At 56.3% G+C, this 18,007-nt stretch overlaps 1 protein-coding gene across 1 annotated transcript; it reads left to right on the top strand.

Annotated features, from left to right (window-relative positions):
- The first annotated feature begins 1,014 nt into the window (after positions 1–1,014).
- MFGE8 (milk fat globule EGF and factor V/VIII domain containing) lies at positions 1,015–16,031 on the top strand. Its single transcript, XM_047795877.1, has 9 exons — positions 1,015–1,184; positions 4,130–4,258; positions 4,650–4,781; positions 7,155–7,336; positions 8,001–8,156; positions 9,353–9,497; positions 13,341–13,525; positions 15,066–15,221; positions 15,313–16,031. Exons 1-9 carry the CDS (start codon positions 1,112–1,114, stop codon positions 15,448–15,450), a joined length of 1,296 nt encoding a protein of 431 aa, XP_047651833.1. The 5' UTR covers positions 1,015–1,111; the 3' UTR covers positions 15,451–16,031.
- The last annotated feature ends 1,976 nt before the right edge of the window (positions 16,032–18,007 follow it).

Here is an 18,007-nt window from a genome sequence, read left to right as displayed (position 1 = left end):
TTTTTTTTTTTTGTAAATAGGTAATACCTGCATATGATAAAAAAAACTTGGGAAAAAGTCAAGTCTCTTCCCACTCTGATACTCTGCTTTCCCCTTAAGTGACCACTTTGCTTATTTCCTGGAATATTGACTAGAGCTGTTTTCCTGCTACCAGGGCAGAGGTGAATAGTTGTCCCAGAGACCTCATGGCCTGCAAATCCTAAACTATTTTGTATCTTACCCTTCACAGAAAAAGTACGCTGCTGATTACCTTTTTTTTAAAAAAATTTTCCTCCCTTTTTTGGCTGCCAGGCAGCATACAGAGTTCCCAGGCCAGGGATCAGATCCAAGTCGCAGTTGTGACCTAAGCCGCACCTGCAACAGTGATGGATCCTTGACCCGCTGCACTGGGCTGGGGATTGAACCTGAGTTCGAAAGCTCCCAAGGCATCGTGTATTCTGTTGTGCCAAAGCAGGAACTCCTGATTCCTTTTTTAGTCTCTGACAAGGATGCTGCTATGATAAGCTATGATATTTTTGTGTAGATGTCATTTTATACCTGTGTTTCGGTAAAGTGAACCCCTATAAGCAGAATTGTTAGGTCTCACAGTCAGCATTTGTCATTTTGATAGACACTACCCCACAGCGCTCTTGAGAAGCTGAACCAATTTACATTCTGTCCAACAACGCATGCTTGAGCCTGTTCCCCATAGCCTCGCACTGACAGTGTGCTAATGATTTGATATCAGCCAATCTGATCATCGAAACATGGTGCTTATACTTTTCATTTGTGTTCTTCTTATAAATAAGGTTCGCATCTTTTCTTAGGCCTAAAATTAAAAAAAGAAAAACGAAAAGCAAAAACAAACAACTCCTTCTAAGCCCTTCCCTGCCCGGTCGACTCAGGACTCCCGGCCCGTGGCCCGCACTGAGCGGGATGCGGGGCGTGGCCGGGGCAGGGGCGGGGCGGCCGCGGAGCCCCGCCCCCAGCCCGCCTCCGGCGGGCCTGGGCGGAGCACGTGGCCCAGTGGGAGGTGCTGCGCTGCCCGATTTATTCCCGTCCAGGAGAAGAAGTGAGAGCCCCCGGGTCTGAACCGCCGAAACGCCGGCTCCCGCGCCCGCGTCCGCCCACCATGCCGGGCCCCAGTCTGCTGACCGCGATCTGTGGCGCGCTCCTCTGCGCCTCCGGCCTCTTCGCCTTCTCCGGTGAGTCGATCGCACCGCCTCCTCGCCCTCGCCCCTCCTCTCCGCGCCGCTCGGAAGTTCGCGCCGCGCCCTCCCTGTACCTCCTCTGTTTACAAACTTGGTCAAAGAGCCGGGGGCCGCGGAGGGGCGACTTCTCCGGCAGCTCGCGGGCGGAAGGCGGGGATGCACTCGGCTGTCTCCGCGCCGGGGGGTTTTGGCCGCTGACGGAGGCTTGAGCGTTGGGCGTGGACCCGGGACACTGGGTGACAGCCCAGCCTCCCCCAGGGATGTGGTTTACACAGAACAAAGGAATCTGCTGTGTAGGGCCTCTCTTTTCCCATCTGTAAAATGAGGCCGGTGAACTGTGAGTCTGACTCGCGCGCCTTCCGCTGGGAAGTTTCTGGGACTCTTGTATTGATAAGTCTTCTCCAGCCAACTTTTCTTGTAACTCTCTCCCAAGCCCTGGCGGCTGGTTAGTTTACTGGAGTTTTGTCCTCCTCTTAAAAGTAGGTATCTGGTCAGATAAACGAAGGGCTGGGGAGTGGATAGAATGGATGAGGCTTCAGTGGGGCCCGGGAGGGGCTGGGAAAAGGGCTGCGGCTCCTGACTCCTCCCCCACTCCCTCCCCCACCCCTCCGCCCCCTTGGCCTCGGCCTATCTTCCTTGGTCCTCCTCCCCCCCGCCTAGGAGGCAACCTGCTGACTGCAGGCTGGGCCTGGGGATGCTCCACCCGCCTCACAGTAGGCTGAGGAAGGGGTGCCCGCAGGGTGGGGGGAGACGGCAAAGACTCTTCAGGTGCAACCCCCCCCTCATCATTTTGTTATAGAAAGAGGATTGACCTAAGCAAGGAGGGGGTAGGTTGTTTGTCACAGCGGGACCCTGGCTCTGTCCTCCCAGGTCTGGAGCGGAAGCCTTAAGGCCACTCCAAGCTTCCTCCGGAGACAGTGAGATGGTCTTAAAAGTCCCCTGCCACCCCTCTCTAGCCCCGAAGCCTGAGAGGCCTGGGGAAATCTCCCAAAGAGGCCAGGACCCTAAAATCCCAAAGGTGGTTTTGGAGAGGGGGAGCTGGCTTTTCAGGAGGGGGACGCACCACGGCTGCAGTGCCCAAGTGAGTCTGTCAAGGGCCTGCCAGGCAGGGGACACCTTTAACTTTCCCATTTTTCTGCTAGCTAGCTTTGCCCTGGTGCGGTTGGGAGAGGGAGAGAGGGGAGTTGGACCTTGCTGGCATGGGGAGCTCAGGGCTCTGGCCATTCCCAAGCCTCTGTCCCGGGTAGTGCCTGCTGCCTGTCAGGTCAGGGAGGGGATTAACCTGCTATTTAAAGCCAATGACTAAATAGCTCCTTGGGAGCTGCCTTAAGCTCCCGAGGCCCACGCTCTAGCGCTCATTAACGGTGCTCTTCCTGGAGCTCCAGCCCAGCTCTCAGGGGCTCTGGGGTTTCAGAAGGGCCTTCCAGCCTGGGATGGTGTGACTCTGGGGAGGAGAAAAGGGTTCTTCTGTCTTATCCCAAATGACAGGTTTGGGTGTGAGATCTGGGGCAGCCCTTTGGGGTTGCCGAGGCCAGCTAGGAGAGGTTCCACAGGCCTGGCTGACCTAGCGGGCTGAAGTTCACCCAAGTCAAGCAAGGGATTGGGGATAGCGCCTCTGTCCCCCAGGTCCCCAACCAGGAGGCATGATGTCCTCCTCTGGCCCTCTTCCCATCCTGGGTTTCTCAAACCTGCTCTTCCTCCTCACCCCTCCGCCCGCCTTCCTCTCTTACCAGAGGCGAGTTGATAGCCTCCTTGGTGCTCTCCTGGCCTCCTGCCTCACCCGCTCCAGTCACATTGCCACCCAGAGCTGGAGGGATCTGTGTGTGCCTACAAGAGGCCTCTCTGCCCTCGGCCTTTTCTTCACTTTCTCCTTCCCCAAAGAGGGAAGGGGTTCCCCACTCCTCCCTCATGCTTGAGAAGCTCTGATTTTTTTCCCCTGGTGGACAGGGGTGGGGAGGCTGGAAGGATAAGAGCCCCTGTTCTGCAGGATGGAACGTCTGAACTTGTTATTCTTTTTTTTTTGTCCCTTTTTGTCTTTTCTAGGGCCGCACCCACAGCATATGGAGGTTCCCACGCTAGGGGTCTAATTAGAGCTGTAGCCGAGGCAACACAGGATCTGAGCCGCGTCTGTGACTTTCACCACAGCTTACCGCAACGCTGGATCCTTAACCCACTGAGCGAGGCCAGGGATCGAACCTGAAACCTCGTGGTTACTAGTCGGATTCGTTAACCACTGAGCCACGATGGGAACTCCAGAACCTGTTGTTCTTAAGAATCCCTCCCCACCTACCTCTTCAGCTGCTCCTTACTGTCCTCCCGCGTAGCATGTCCTCTGTGCTTCTGCTTTTCTTTAGAAAGATCTTTCCTCATTCCTCATGCTGGGCATCCTCCCACTCTGACTTTTCCACCAGTTTGAATGTCCCCACCTCTGAAATGTCCAGCTCTCTGGCAGAAACCAGCCTTCACTGGCCCGTCGTGCAGACCTCTATGAGAGCTCATGGCATCATTACCTGTGTACTTGGCCACCTCTTTCCTCTGGTTGCCTTTTTTTTTTTTTTTTTTTCTTTTTAGGGCTGCACCTGCAGCATAAGGTTTCCAGGCTAGGGGTTGAATTGGAGCTGCAGCCACTGGCCACAGCCACAGCCACAGCAACGCCAGATCCGAGCCGTGTCTGTGACCTACACCACAGCTCATGGCAACATTGGATCCTTAACTGCCTGAGCGAGGCCGGGGATTGAACCTGCATCCTCATGGATACTAGTCAGGTTCATTACCGCTGAGCCACAATGGGAATGCCTCCTCTGGTTTCTTTAGGCCTGGGCTGCACCTGATTCCTCTGTCTCAGGGACCCAAGATGCACATGGCCGTCGTCGTCGTCGTTGGTCCCCCAAATATTTACTGAGTGATTTGTTGTTTCTGAGTCAGAATTGTCATTACAGGTGACTTCTGTGATTCCAGCCAATGCCTGAATGGTGGGACCTGTTTGTTGGACCAGGATCCCCAAAACCCCTTCCACTGCCTCTGCCCTGAAGGTTTCACGGGCCTCATATGCAACGAGACTGAGAAAGGTACCTGCCTGGGCCTTGCCTGGCCACTCCCCACCAGCTCCCAGTTGCAGCGCAGGCTGCTGGGCGGCACTCATCCTGAAGTGGGCACTGGTCCTCAGCCCCCTTCCTGTCATCCCCAGCTTTTCCCTGGAAGCTCCCAGGTCATTTGGAAAGTGGGGTGCCTCCTTCATTATTAATGGCCTACACGTGACCCTACTTGGCTCCAGGCGGGACCCAGACCCCGTGGGGCAAGACTGGGGTGGGGTGGGAGGGTGGGGAGGTTGGGGGGGAGGTGGGCAGTGGGCTGAGTTTGGGCCAAGGGGCCTTTCGGGCTCGCCGCATCTGCCTGCTGTGTTCCCAGATCCTTCCTGATCCCCTACCCATGTTATCTGCTCCCCCACCCCACCCCCAGGTCCCTGTTTCCCAAATCCCTGCCACAATGATGCCGAATGTGAGGTGATTGATGATGCCCACCGAGGGGATGTCTTTACCCAGTACATCTGCAAGTGTCCTCATGGCTACACGGGCATCCACTGTGAGATCAGTGAGTATCTGGGGATGCCTGCCCAGGGGCGGAGGGACCCACCCTGAGCCACAGTCCTGGCAGCCCAGGCCATGTGCTGGCCTTATTCCTGTGTCAGGGCCTCCTCTGGGTAGATTGGGAGTGGGACAGAGCCGAAGGTAGGCTAGGGAGCCGAGGGGGACAGAGGAGGGAGCCTTCGTCCAGCCTGACCCTCTCTCCTGGGACTGCAGGCCAGGCCTGCGGTCCCTGCAGGGAAGTGAGGGGTGGTGGTGACTCCAGAGGTCATGGGAGTGTTATTTTCTGCCACCATGAACCAGACACGTAGCATCAGAGTTAAGGCTTGGGGTTTTTCCACCTAGAGGGGAGCACCAATGCAATTTTAATCTTTTGGGACCAGGAGGTCAGTTAATGAGACATGGGCCTGAGTTCTGGTCTCAGTTGCAGAACTCAGGGAGGTGGGAGGGGGCTGGGCAGGCTGGGCCGATCCCTCACGGTAAGGCGGTCAGAGGCCCGGCGTGTGCAGAGGGGCTGAGCAGCCTGGCTGCTCGGTTATCTGCTGAGCCACAGAACGGCCCTCTGAGCATAGCTGGGACCTCCCACAAAGCAGGCCTCTTCCTCACCTGCTGTGGTTGGAAGAGTCCACATCCAGGCCCGTGGGTGGGTGGTGTCAGATTTCTTCAGTCCAGAGGGTCTGTTGCTGAGCATCGTGGGCGGGGGACAGACGGGCTGTAGGCAGATGTGTGGACAGACACCAGGAGGAGGGAGGGCTAGGCCAGCTGTGTGGGAGCTGGCTCCTGGGGGAGGGCAGGTGAAGTGCCTGCAACACCCCTCACCTCAGAGGAGATGGCCCGAGGGCCCTGGGCTGAGGCCAGTGTGTCAGAGACACTGGCTGGACGAATGTGTTGGGGGGTGCGCGTCACCAAGGCTGAGGGAGCCCTGGGTGGGGCCAAGTGGGCCCACTAATTACTGTGCTGGGAGCCCAGGTAACCCTGGGTGTGCTTGAGTTGGAGTTACTCGTCTAGCCTCCCTCTGCTTCTTGGCCTGGGGTCTGTCCCAGGCTGGATAGGGCAGCACCTTGGGCAGAAGAAGATAGGAGGTGACCACAAAGCCAGAGGACCCTCCCAGAGGGACCTTGGCTGACCCTCCTTATTTGTTTTTGTTTGTTTGTTTGTTTTGCTTTTCAGGGCCCCACCTGCTGCATAGGGAGGTTCCCAGGCTAGGGGTAGAATTGGAGCTACAGCTGCCGGCCTATACCACAGCCACAGCAACATGGGATCCAAGACACATCTTCCATCTACAGCACAGCTCTTGGCAACACCGAATCCTTAACCCACTGAGCGAGGCCAGGGATCGAACCCACGACCTCATGGTTCCTAGTTGGAATTGTTTCTGCTGCGCCATGATGGGAACTCCCCCTCCTTATTGGCTATATAGTGTGTTTCCTTGGAGCCCACAATGACCCCACGTTTGGGGCCCAAAGGCCCAAAGGCCCAAAGAATGCACCTTTGGACATGAGAAGGTGGGACAGTGCGGACCTGTTCAGACCTCTGCTCAGCCAGTGGTTGGCTTTGATCTTTCCCCGAAAGAGTGTCATTCCCCAAGAGAATGTCATTCCCCGAGTTGGACACAAGCCTGGGGTGTTGGGGTGAGGGTGGATCTACTCCGGGTTCTCTGCTTGGGAGCGGAGGCCCAGGCACCCCAGCCCAGCCCCAAGGACCACATCACTGGGGTAGTGGTGAAAGTGATGGGCCTCAAGGCTGGGGGTGACTTCCCAGATGGCTTGGTCAGGACCGGCAGGTGGAAGGGGCAACGGATTCGAGGGGAAACAGAATGGCACTCACACCCCAGCCAGAAGACTCCTGCCAGTGGGATTCTGGAAAACTCCAGGCAGACGAGCTTGTTGCTCTATGTGTATGTTGTCCACTGTGCATGCTGTCCACGGTGGCGTGAGGCACCCCTTCCTCCACAGCCATCATCCTGGGGAAGCCAGGGGCTGGGCTGGATGTGGTGGTCCTCCTGGTGGGGTGGGGACATGAGGAAGAGGAGGCCACACAGGTATATTCTGTCACCAGCCTGCCTCCTTTCCCTGTTAGAATAATTGCTGCTTGGTGCCCTGTAAAAATAAGACCACCTACCGCAGCCTGGCAGGGGCTCCAGTTGCCAGTCCCAGCAGTGCCATGAGTGCCCATCTGGTCTGGAACCTTCTGGCAGCCTGGGCCCCAGATCCCTATGAGTCTGCCAGGCCAGGAGTATCTGCTCCTCAGTCCTCATTGTCCCTTTGCAGTCTCTGCTCTGGGTTCTTGGCTGAGCCCACCCTGTCTTGTCCTCATGTGCTCTAGGTCCCACCTGTTTGGGTGGCCCTCTGACTGCCCCCTCCCCTCCCCCCTCCCCCAGTCTGCAACACACCTCTGGGCATGGAGACGGGTGCCATCGCTGACTTCCAGATCTCCGCCTCGTCCATGCACTTGGGTTTCATGGGTTTGCAGCGCTGGGCCCCGGAGCTGGCCCGCCTGCACCGCGCTGGCATCGTCAATGCGTGGACAGCCAGCAACTATGACAGAAACCCCTGGATCCAGGTGTGGAAGGGATGGCTTGGGGTGGGCGCTGTGATGGGAGGTGAGAAGGGGAGATGAGTGTGCCTGCTTTTGGGGGTCACCACGTGAGGGTTCATAACTGGAGTCCAGGTAGCAAGGTAGCAGCTTCCCACGGGTGCAGTCTCTTTACGTGTAGGGCGGCTTTTTTTTTTTTTTTTCTTTTTAGCATAATACCCACGGCATATGGAAGATCCGAGGCTGGGGGTTGAATCCGAACTACAGCTGCAGGCCTACACCACAGCCACAGCAACAAGGGATCCAAGCCGTGTCTGTGACCTATACCAATGGCAATGCCAGATCCTTAACCCACTGAGCGAGGCCAGGGATTGAACCCACATCCTTATGGATACTACTCGGATTTGTTTCCGCTGTGCCACGATGGGAACTCCCAGTATAGGGCAGCTTCGAGGGGCTTGGAGTGGGTGGGTGGGATGAAGGGGAGTGGTTGCTAGGCTGCAGAGGGCCTGTTTGCACTGGATGTGGCCTCTGGGGGCTTGTCCTTGTATGCTTCCCTGAGCATAGGGTTCAAAGCCTGGAGAGGGCCACATGAGAAAGTTCCCCTCCTTTATCCTGCTTGGGTTAGGGGAGGGGTGGGGGTGGGAAGAACCCGGCAGACAAGGGTACTGTCCTCCCTGCCCTGGTCCAGGTGAATCTGCTGCGGAGGATGCGGGTGACGGGCGTGGTGACACAAGGTGCCAGCCGTGCAGGCAGCGCTGAGTACATAAAGACTTTCAAGGTGGCCTACAGCAGTGACGGACGCAAGTTCCAGTTCATCCAGGGTGCAGGGGAGTCAGGAGATAAGGTGAGCTTGTCGGAGCCCTCCAGAAGGGCTGCATTCAGTGCTGTTTGAGGGACCCCAGTGAAGCAAGCCTATCCTGGGTGGGTTTGGCCATGAGGCGGGTTTTCAGGTGCATCTTGGTTCTCAGAAATTGGGAAGCCCAGATTAGTTACAAGTCGTAGACCCATTTTAGAGCTTAGACTAGTGAGACTCAAAAAGCTGCAGTGACTTGTTGAGGGTGATGCTAGTGGTAGAGACAGGATGTATTCAGAGCCTTTGGGGATACCAGGTACAGTTGTACAGGTTGTACACTGCTCAAGGGTATCATTACTAAGTCACCATTCACAATATAGACATCGTATGTTTGTGTACTTCTGTCTGTAGAATTGTTCTAATAAAGTGGGTGTGTTTTGTTTTTAATTTTTGGCTGTTTAGGGCTGCACCCGAGGCATATGGAGGTTCGCAGGCTAGGGGTCAAATTGGAGCTACAGCTGCCAGCCTATGCCATAGCCACAGAAATGCCAGATCCGAGCCACATCTGTGACCTACACCACAGCTTACGGCAATGCCAGATCCTTAACCCACTGAGTGAAGCCACGGATCGAACCTGCAACCTCATGGTTCCTAGTCAGATTTGTTTCTGCTGTGCCACAACGGGAACTCCAAAATGCTTTTTTTGGTTGTTTGTTTGTTTTGTTTTTTTGGTCTTTTTAGGGCTGCACTTGCAGCATATGGAGGTTCCCAGGCTAAGGGTCTAATTAGAGCTGTAGCCCCTGGCCTACCCCACAGCCACAGCAACTCCGGATCCGAGCTGCGTCTGCAACCTGCACCATAGCTCACAGCAACGCCAGACCCTTAACCCACTGAACAAGGCCAGAGATCGAACCTATGTCCTCATGGATACTAGTCAGCTTTGTTACCGCTGAGCCACGACAGGAACTCCTAACAAAGTGTTTTGAGAAAGGCGCACCTTTTCCTAACTTCCACAGAGGCACACCATAGATCATTGGTGGCCCTGTGTGACAGACGGGGGCTTATGCCCAGGCTTCATGGTGACCAAGGAAGGTCCAAAAAGGGGAATCTGTGTTGAGGACTGTGAGGTGGCCAGAGGAAGGGCTGAACCCCTGCTGGCTCAGCTAAGCCCTCTCTGCCTCCAGGCTGAAAGGGGCAGGGGAGGTGGGACTGCCCACACTGACTCGCTTCTGCTTCTTCCCTCCTAGATATTTATGGGTAATTTGGACAACAGCGGCTTAAAGGTCAACCTCTTTGAGGTCCCTCTGGAGGTGCAGTATGTGAGGCTGGTGCCCATCATCTGCCACCGGGGCTGCACACTCCGCTTTGAGCTCCTTGGCTGTGAGCTGAGTGGTGAGTGTTGGGGGCTTCGGCATCCCCGGAGATGGCCTTCCACATGCTGAGCTGGGGAGGGTGGCAGTGAGGCCTGGGAAGCTGGGCTCCCCCAGAACATGGCCACCAGAGGGCTCTCCTGGCCCGCTTTGGGTGTTCACTCTCTGCTGGTTGGCAGAAGAAAAAAGATCCCACTTCAGTTTTCAAAGTGTTTTCACTCTGATTTGGTTCCTTGAGCTTCTCAAACATGTAAGGTAGTTCTGTTTTGCAGATGTCTGTTCCACCACAAGGGCGGGGGATTGGTTTTATTCATTGCTGCGTTCCCAGTGCCTAGACCAGTGCCGGATCATAGGCGCTCAATCAATATTTGTTGAATGAGTGAGTGAGTGAATGAATGAATGAATGGGGAAAGTGAAGCCCAGATAAATTATCTGTCAAGGACACACAGCTGGTAGGTATTAAAAGTTAGTCTGGGGAGTTCCTGCCGTGGCTCAGTGGTAATAGACCCAACTAGTATCCATGAGGATATGGGTTCAGTCCCTGGCCTCGCTCAGTGGGTTAAGGATCCGGCGTTGCAGTGAGCTGTGGTATAGGTCCAGATGTGGCTTGGATCCCTTGTTGCTGTGGCTGTGGTGTAGGCTGGCAGCTACAGCTCCAATTTTACCCGTAGCCTGGGAACCTCCATATGCCAAGGGTGCAGCCCTAAAAGGACCAAAAGGAAAAAAAAAAAAAGGAAGAACTTAGTCTGAATCCCTAGGCTTTTGACACCCACCCATCCACTGTTTGTCTCCCCAAACCCTTAGTCTGCATTCAGGAGAAACAAGGGGTTTCTAGGGCCATAGGATCATAGGGCTGGAGCCGGTGACTCTTGGTGCCCTTTCCAGAGAGATTCTGTGATGGAGGACTAGGGGACCAGAAAGGGACAGGTTTTTGCTGAGCCATAAAAACAGCATTGAATAGTCGGGGTGCAGGGATTGGGCTAAAGGCCTTATCTCAGCCCAGCCCCCTCTGAAGGCGGGTATTTCCGACTCTTTGCAGCCACAGTGCCACCTGCTGGCCACCAGCAGAACTGTAGGGCTCCCTAGGCAGAGCTGCAGGGCGGAGGTTGTTCTCTGCTTCTCATTGTCCCCAAGACCCCCCCTTTCTGGCACCTGTTCCTTTTATCCCATTTCGGTTACCACCCGGTGCCCCTCAGGGCCGAGGTCGGTGTGTGGGGTTAGTCTTGTTTGTAAAGCGTTAGCTTAAGTCAGCCTGTTCTAGCTCCCTGGGGACACTGCCTTCTGAGCCTGATCGTTTTAAGTGGTGAGTGACTTTGCCTTCTGCTGAAGGGAAATTCAGGTGGTTGGTAGAGGACAGAGACAGGTCTGGGGGCCCCCATCCTGGGCTCTTCTCTCTGGAGACCCTCACCTCTTGCTGTCACAGTCTGAAGCCTCTGGCTATTTCAGTTACCTTCCTGAGCCTGTCACCTCTGGGTCCCTCTAAGGCCAGGGGAGGGTGGATCTGGTGAGCTGAGGAAGTGAATGTTCCCTGTCTGCTTTCCCTCAAGGGCCAGACTGTCTCCTTTCCCTCATAGGCATTCCAGGTGGCTGGAGAGAGCGTTGGTGTGCACCTCTCTGCATGTGCGTGTGCACTTGTGCAGTTGTGTGGGGCTGAGGTCTTGGCATTTCCACACATGCTCTGCACCAAGATTCCTCTGCCCCAGCAGGCACAGTGTCTTTGGTGAATCGATTAGTTATTTACCCCAGGAGAAACTTTTTTTAGGATATTTATTAAGCTCCTTCTAAGTGCCTGGCTCATAGGAACAGTACAGGTGAAATCCCTGACCTCATGGAAATTGCATTCTTCTTCTTCCTCTTCTTTTTTTTTTTTTTTTTTGGCTTTTTCAGGGCTGCACCTGCAGCATATGGAGGTTCCTGAGTCCAGGGATCAAATCTGCATCCTCATGGATCCTAGTCGTATTCGTTTCTGCTGAGCCATGATGGGAACTCCCAGAATCCTCATTTTAACAGGGAGAAGCATTGCTGTGGTACCTCACTTTGCAGGAGGGGAGTCTGAGGACCTGAGACAGGAAGGGACTGCCCAGGGTCACATGGCGAGTGATGGAGCTCAGTCCTGCTCTCCGCTTGGTGCCCCGCCCAATGGCATTTTATCTGGAAGGCTGTCTGACTTCCTGGGGGGAAGTGGCCCAGAAGTGAAGGAGGGGGGTGCATGAACTCCTGTAAGCAGATGGTCTGTAGAAGGGTCCCCCTTGAGCAAGCGATGCCTTGGTGGCCTCAGCGGCTTGCTCCAAGCTTGTGCCAGTGTCATGGCTCTCCGGGTCTGGAGCTGAGAGATGAGCCACCCCCCAGCCCAGCAGCCTCTCTCTGTGGGGAGAGGGTGGAGCTGACCTGGTGCACAGCTGCCCTCACAAGGAAGTGGCACGGCTGGTCTCATCAGCTCACTCTGGAACCATATGTCTTTAGTGGCAAGGGTGGGAGCATCTGGGGAGGCAGAGATGGAAAGCATCATGAACCATAGCCTGCTCCCAGATGGAGCCATGGCTTTCCAGACCCACGCCCACCCCCGATTCTGCAGAGGGACAGGCAGAATGGAGTGGAGGTTCTGTCACATGTGAGACATGCCCATCCTTCTCTTGGGAGTCTTTTTTTTTTGCCTTTTAGGGCTTCGCCTGCAACATATGGAAGTCCCCAGGCTAGGGATCCAATTGAAGCTGCAGCTGCTGGCCTATGCCATAGCCACAGCAACACGGGATCCGAACTGCATCTGAGACTTACACCACAGCTCATAGCAACACCTGATCCTTAACCCACTGAGTGAGGCCAGGGATCGAACCCGTGTCTTCATGGATACTAGTTGGGTTCGTTACCGCTGCGCCACGATGGGAACATCCTCTTGGGAGTTTTATCGCCTGCCCATCCTTGACTGCTCTGGCTGCCTCCAGGTACAAAACAGCTGGGCACATTCCCGGGTGTTCGGGGCAGGCCCCGAGTGAAATCAAGGCCAGCTTCTCAGGCAGCCCTCCCAGGCCTGTCTGAGTGCATACCGTGTAGTGAGTGTGTGAAGGCCCTTTGGGAGGGGCTGCTGGGCAGGGATTCAGGGATCTTCCTAAGCCCCAGGAGCTCTGATTTTTCAGCTTCCACCTGCTGGAGAGCAGGAATGCTGTCCTGGTCATTGCCGGGTCACCACCAGGCAGGTGTTCATGGCTCTGGTTGCGTGCATGCATAAGTGGTGGAGATAGTATCGTAGTGTGACTGGTGATGAGGAGTGTGTGTGTGTGTGTGTGTGTGTGTGTGTGTGTGAGTGACTTAGGCACAGTGCTTAATGGCTCTCAGCCTCAGTCTTCTCATCTGTGGAATGGGGTTACTGTTCATTCTGGTTTGGGGGTGGTAGATTGAATGACTGAAGTAAGTACTGAATCGATGCAATGGGTGTTATTAACCCTCTGGATGGTACTCGCAGGACTCAGTGTAGGAAGTGCTGTGAGTCGGAGGAGGGAGAAGTCCCACCCAAGTGAGGTGGTCTGGGCAGGCTCCTTGGAGGAGGCATCTCACAGTCTGGCCTTGAAGGAGGGTGGGAGGTGATGGGTCAGGGTCTGCCCTGGGGCACGGGGAGGCGAGTAGTAGGTGACCTCTGCAGAGCAAGTGGGGGGTGGTTTGGGGGCTGAATTGCGGAGCAGGTGGGGCAGCCACAGGAGAGTAGAGCTGTTGGTTCTGAAAGGTGGAAGGAGCCTCTGTCTATGGTCCAAGGGAAGGCCAGAGGCTGGGCAGGAGCCGGAGTTGTTTTCTCCTTCATCGCCTCCCACTCACACCCCGGGGAGGCTGCGGATCCCAGATCTGAGTGACAGTACCCCCCTTTGGCTGGCAGGATGCGCTGAACCCCTAGGCCTGAAGGACAACACCATCCCCAACAAGCAGATCACAGCCTCCAGCTTCTACAGGACCTGGGGCCTTAGTGCCTTTAGCTGGTATCCCTTCTATGCACGGCTGGATAATCAGGGCAAGTTCAACGCGTGGACCGCCCAGTCCAACAGTGCCTCTGAGTGGCTGCAGGTGGGTCAAGCTTCCTCCTGGGAAACAGGGTGGGGATAGGCTGGGGTTGGGTGTGATTGGGTGGGGTGGCTAGATCTTTGACCTGGGCGCAGCCCAGCTTTCTGCTCCCCTGGAGGGAGTTTCTGCAATGCTTTGGTTTTGCTCTGTCTTCCTCTCATGCCCCCACCTTTCTCCTGATTCTGTGACTTCAGAGGGGGGGTAGTGGGGGAGCTCAGGGCTGCTTTCTGAGGCCCCCAGCCCCGGGTGGTGAAGGTGTGTATGTGTAGGGGGGGCCACCTCCATTGGCTGCCACCTGGTGAGAAGGCTGAGCCCATGGACAGGAGGGAGTTGGAGAAGGGACATGGGTCCCAGACACCCCGGGATTTTCTGCCTGAACATAGAGGATGCATTTTAATGCACTGTCTGAGAACACGCCATGGGACAGCCCTTGGGTTTCCTTGAAATTTGAAAACAGGGGAGTCATAGACAATCAGAGCATCCTTGAGCTCCCTGGCGGTACAGTGGTTTAAAGAGTCTGGCGTTGTCCCTGCTGTGGCTCTGGTTGCTGCTGTGGCACGGGTTTGATCTCTGGCCTGGGAACTTTTGCGTGCTATGGGCATGGCCCAAAACAAAAAGCCTGGGTTTAAAAACAAAAAGACAGGCTTTCTTCTTCTTCTTCTTCCCCTTTTTTTTTTTTTTTTTGCTTTTTAGGGCTGTACCTGTGGCATATTGAAATTCCCAAAGTAGGGGTCAAATCAAAGCTGCAGCTGCTGGCCTACACCACAGCCACAGCAACACGGGATCCGAGCTGTGTCTGCGACCTACACCACAGCTCAGGGCAACACTGGATCCTTATTCCCCTGAGCGATGCCAGGGATCAAACCCACATCCTCATGGAGCCTAGTCGGGTTTGTTAACCGCTGAGCATGACAGGAACTCCAAGACAGGCTTTATGCTTAAAAAAAGAAAGACAACCATAGCATCCACTCATCTTCTAGTTGAGGGAACCAGGTCCTGACAGGGTAAGGACTTCCTGGGGCTCACCTGCTGGTTGGCAGTGAATTGGGTTTGCAGCCTGGGTCTTGGCACTGCCTGCCCAGGGGCTAGCAGGCAGGCTCCCTGGGATGGGCAGGGGTGGGGGCAGAAGGGGTGTCTCTGGGTTCCAAGGAGCCTGTGGGGCCAGGTTCCATGACCAGCTGCTCACCTTGGGACCCCCTCAGGACCCACATCAGGCTGAGGACAGCCCTGCAGGGGCCTCAGGAGCAGGTCATGTGCCTGTATGTGGTTGTGGCCTCTCCTGTCCCTCTTCCCATCATGCAAGAGGTTGGCCGTGAGTTCGGGGCCCTTGCCCTGAAATCTGATCTTCATCACAGTGAAGGGTGATGAACGTGTCTGACTAAGTAGGTGGAGTTATTTCTGCCAGCTTTACATACAGGGAAACTGAGGCTCTGCCAAGCGAAGTGGTTTCCCCCAAACTAGAATGGACGCCCCAGTGTGTCTGCCTTTACGTGCTTCCTGGAGATGTTCCAGAGCAAGTGGGGTTGATTTTGTCCCCCTGTAGATTGACCTGGGCTCCCAGAGGCGAGTAACTGGCATCATCACCCAGGGAGCCCGAGATTTTGGCCACATCCAGTATGTGGCAGCCTACAAGGTGGCCTACAGCGACGATGGTGTGAGCTGGACCGAGTACAGGGACCAGGGGGCCCTGGAAGGCAAGGTGAGTGCATGCCCAGCCATCCTTACTGCCTGTCTCCCCAGTGCCCTGCGCGTCTGACGGGGGGCCCTCCTGTCACCCCCTCTGCCCCCAGATCTTCCCTGGCAACTTGGACAACAATTCCCACAAGAAGAACATGTTTGAGACGCCTTTCCTGACCCGCTTTGTGCGCATCCTGCCTGTGGCCTGGCACAACCGCATCACCCTTCGTGTGGAGCTGCTGGGCTGTTAGCAGGCGGGGGGGCCCGGCTAAAGTGACGGGCAGGGCCGTGGGGGCACCCGCCCGTCTCCTGGTCCTCCTGGCCTTCTGGGACCTGCTGCCTCCTCCTCCTGCCCTCCCGATTGTAGCTGACCTGGGGGCGGGGGGTTCAGTCACCTCTCCCTCCCTCCTTCCCTCCCCCTTCCTCCCACATGCCCCTGGTGCCCTGCCCTCATGCCATCCTGTTTTCTTAGGCATAGTGGGAGTCTGAGATAGACAGGGAAGGGTGAAGGCGGGGATATGGGTCACCTGCACCTCTCTGGTCCCTGCTCCCAGCTTCTTGCCTCCCTGGCCTATCACCCACCCTCCTCGTTCCCCTGGCCCTGAGGCCCCAGCCCAGAGAGATCTCTTCTTGCCCCTTAGCCGTGAGGCCCGATGTCACCACTCCTGTTGCTGCCACCACGCCCCCCAACCGCTCTCCCTCTTCCCTCCAGGGACCTATCTTGCCCCTTGTCCTGAAGCCTTGGAGGGTGGATGTGGGGGGCCCTCTGTACCGATTCTGCACCCCAGAGTACACAGGCAACTTCCAAAATATATTTATATCACCCTCTGAACTCTCTCGAAGTGGTTCCTCTTTGCTCTGTTGAAATGAGCTTTGGCTTTGGCTGGTGCCTCCCTTAGGCATTCTGGTGTCACCTGCCTTCTGACTACGGAGAGGCAGGAGCTATGGGGGTCGGGGGGAAGGGGCGGGGGGGGCGGGGGGAGAGTGCTGTCCCACGGGAGGGGCCAGGCCTGTTCCCCTCGGTCCTCCCACTCTTCAGACCCCTGTGGCCCTGGGGTAGCTGCTGTCAGGCGAGCGGCCCAGGGAGCCCGTGCAGAGGCCAGCTTTTGGATGCCTTTGCTCCGGTCCCATACCCGGAAGACAGGCCAAGGCTGCTGGTTTTCCCCGTCTGCAGTTTGTGTGTTCTCTGCAACGGGAGGGGGGAGTGGTGGGGTGGGGGTTGGGGTGGGCTGAAGGAACTATTAGAAACTCTATGAACCCCGGCTGCACTCAGAGCTGTAGGAGGCCCTGGGGTGTGGTGTCTCGTCATGGGGGAGGGGGCCGGGGTTCTGCCAAGCAGGCAGGAGGCCTCCTGGCCGAACCCACTGGTTCCTGGGAGGCCACTGGCAACTTCCCTCCTGGGCCTGTACCCCTCTCCCCACCCTCACACCCGCCCGCCCGGCCCGCAGGCCAGTGATCTAGGGGAGGGCTGGCTGATGAGTAAAGGGGGAGGTGAAACACCCCAGCATTCAATGCCTGGGGACACCAGATGAGTTTTCCTGAGCAGCCTTTAGGAGCCAGGCTGTGCTATGCACAAGTACCTCCAGGCAGCAGATCTGGCCAGGCAGCTGCCAAGGGGAAGGTGTGGCTTTGTTGGAAGGTCCTCAGGGAAATTAGGATGGAAGGTCCCCCCACCCACCCCCCACCCCCCACCCCCATCTGTTACCAGGGCTTCTTGGCTAGGAAGGGACAGAAGAAAAGGCCCTGGCCGTGGAGGTCTCTGAAGGAGCTGAGCATGTGGGGTCCCCACTGCTTCGAACTCCTGGGCCCACGTCTTCCTGTTTCAGAGCTCTGCCCCCCGGAGCTGCATGGGTTGGGTTTGGAGTCACTCCTTCGGGGTGGTTGCTGGCCTCAGGTCTCCTTTCCTGCCGCCATCTTGCTCTGGCCTCTCCTGGGGACTGGCAGACAGTGAAAGAAGCATCTTTCACCGTGCCCCAGCCCTTCCGACCCCCGCATCTCTGCTCTGGGGTGGTTCTGCTTCCCCCAGAATTAATTGTGGTTCAAGCCTTGTTAGAACCCAGGAATCCCACCTGCAGAGGGGGAAACAGAGCTTCACTCCCATGTGTCAACTTGTCCCTCTTTGAGGCATTGAATTTTCTGCAGGCCAGACTCATTGGCTGGCTGGCAGGGTGGTCTGGTGGGCAGTGGTCACAAGTCCCCCCACCTGGCCCAGGAGACCCAAGGTGACTCCAGAATTGCCTAAGCCACCTCTCAGTCCCTTCTTCCACTCCTCTTTGCAGCCTTGGATGTGTTGGCCTTCTGAAAGTCCCCCTCCTGGGACCCTGGACTGGGGGCCCCTCATTTCTGACCCCTTCTGCCCTAGGCTGTTGCTGAGCAGACACCTCCACTTCACCAGCATTCACCATCACCTCTGCAGATTGAGGTTTTTATTCCTGACAGCAGTCCTGAGAGCCAGCTCTGAGATTCCACCTGCTGGCCAGTCCTGCCACTGGCTGGGATGTCGAACTTGCTTCGTTGTAGCAAAACTGACCTTCTCAGCTGTCCATCCCTCTCCCTACCCCTGTGGCTGTCCCTACCCCTGTGGGCCCTTGACCCACCGCTCCCGGGAGTCGAGTCTCCTTTCCGTTCCTGGTTTTAATAGAGTGGAGGGGTTAGGAGCACAAGGCCTCAAGTCAAGAGGACCTGGGTTCAAATCCTGGCTCTTCGGTGCCCTTGGGCAATTTCCTTAAACCTCCCTGGGCCTCAGTTTCCCTGTCTGTAAGGGAGGAATAGGACCTACTCCATGGTCTTGGAACTGATGGAGAGAAT

Source organism: Phacochoerus africanus, chromosome 9, assembly GCF_016906955.1.
Source record: "Phacochoerus africanus isolate WHEZ1 chromosome 9, ROS_Pafr_v1, whole genome shotgun sequence".
Taxonomy (NCBI): domain Eukaryota; kingdom Metazoa; phylum Chordata; class Mammalia; order Artiodactyla; family Suidae; genus Phacochoerus; species Phacochoerus africanus.
The sequence above is the reverse complement of the archived record's forward strand: the minus strand, read 5'-3'. Positions and strand labels throughout refer to the sequence as shown.

Excerpts from the sequence above, each read along its gene's own strand:
- MFGE8 (XM_047795877.1), top strand. The coding sequence starts at position 1,112 with ATGCCGGGCCCCAGTCTGCTGACCGCGATCTGTGGCGCGCTCCTCTGC. Across the intron at positions 8,157-9,352 it reads CAGGGGAGTCAGGAGATAAG|ATATTTATGGGTAATTTGGA; the intron begins GTGAGCTTGTCG and ends CTTCCCTCCTAG. Across the intron at positions 15,222-15,312 it reads AGGGGGCCCTGGAAGGCAAG|ATCTTCCCTGGCAACTTGGA; the intron begins GTGAGTGCATGC and ends CTCTGCCCCCAG.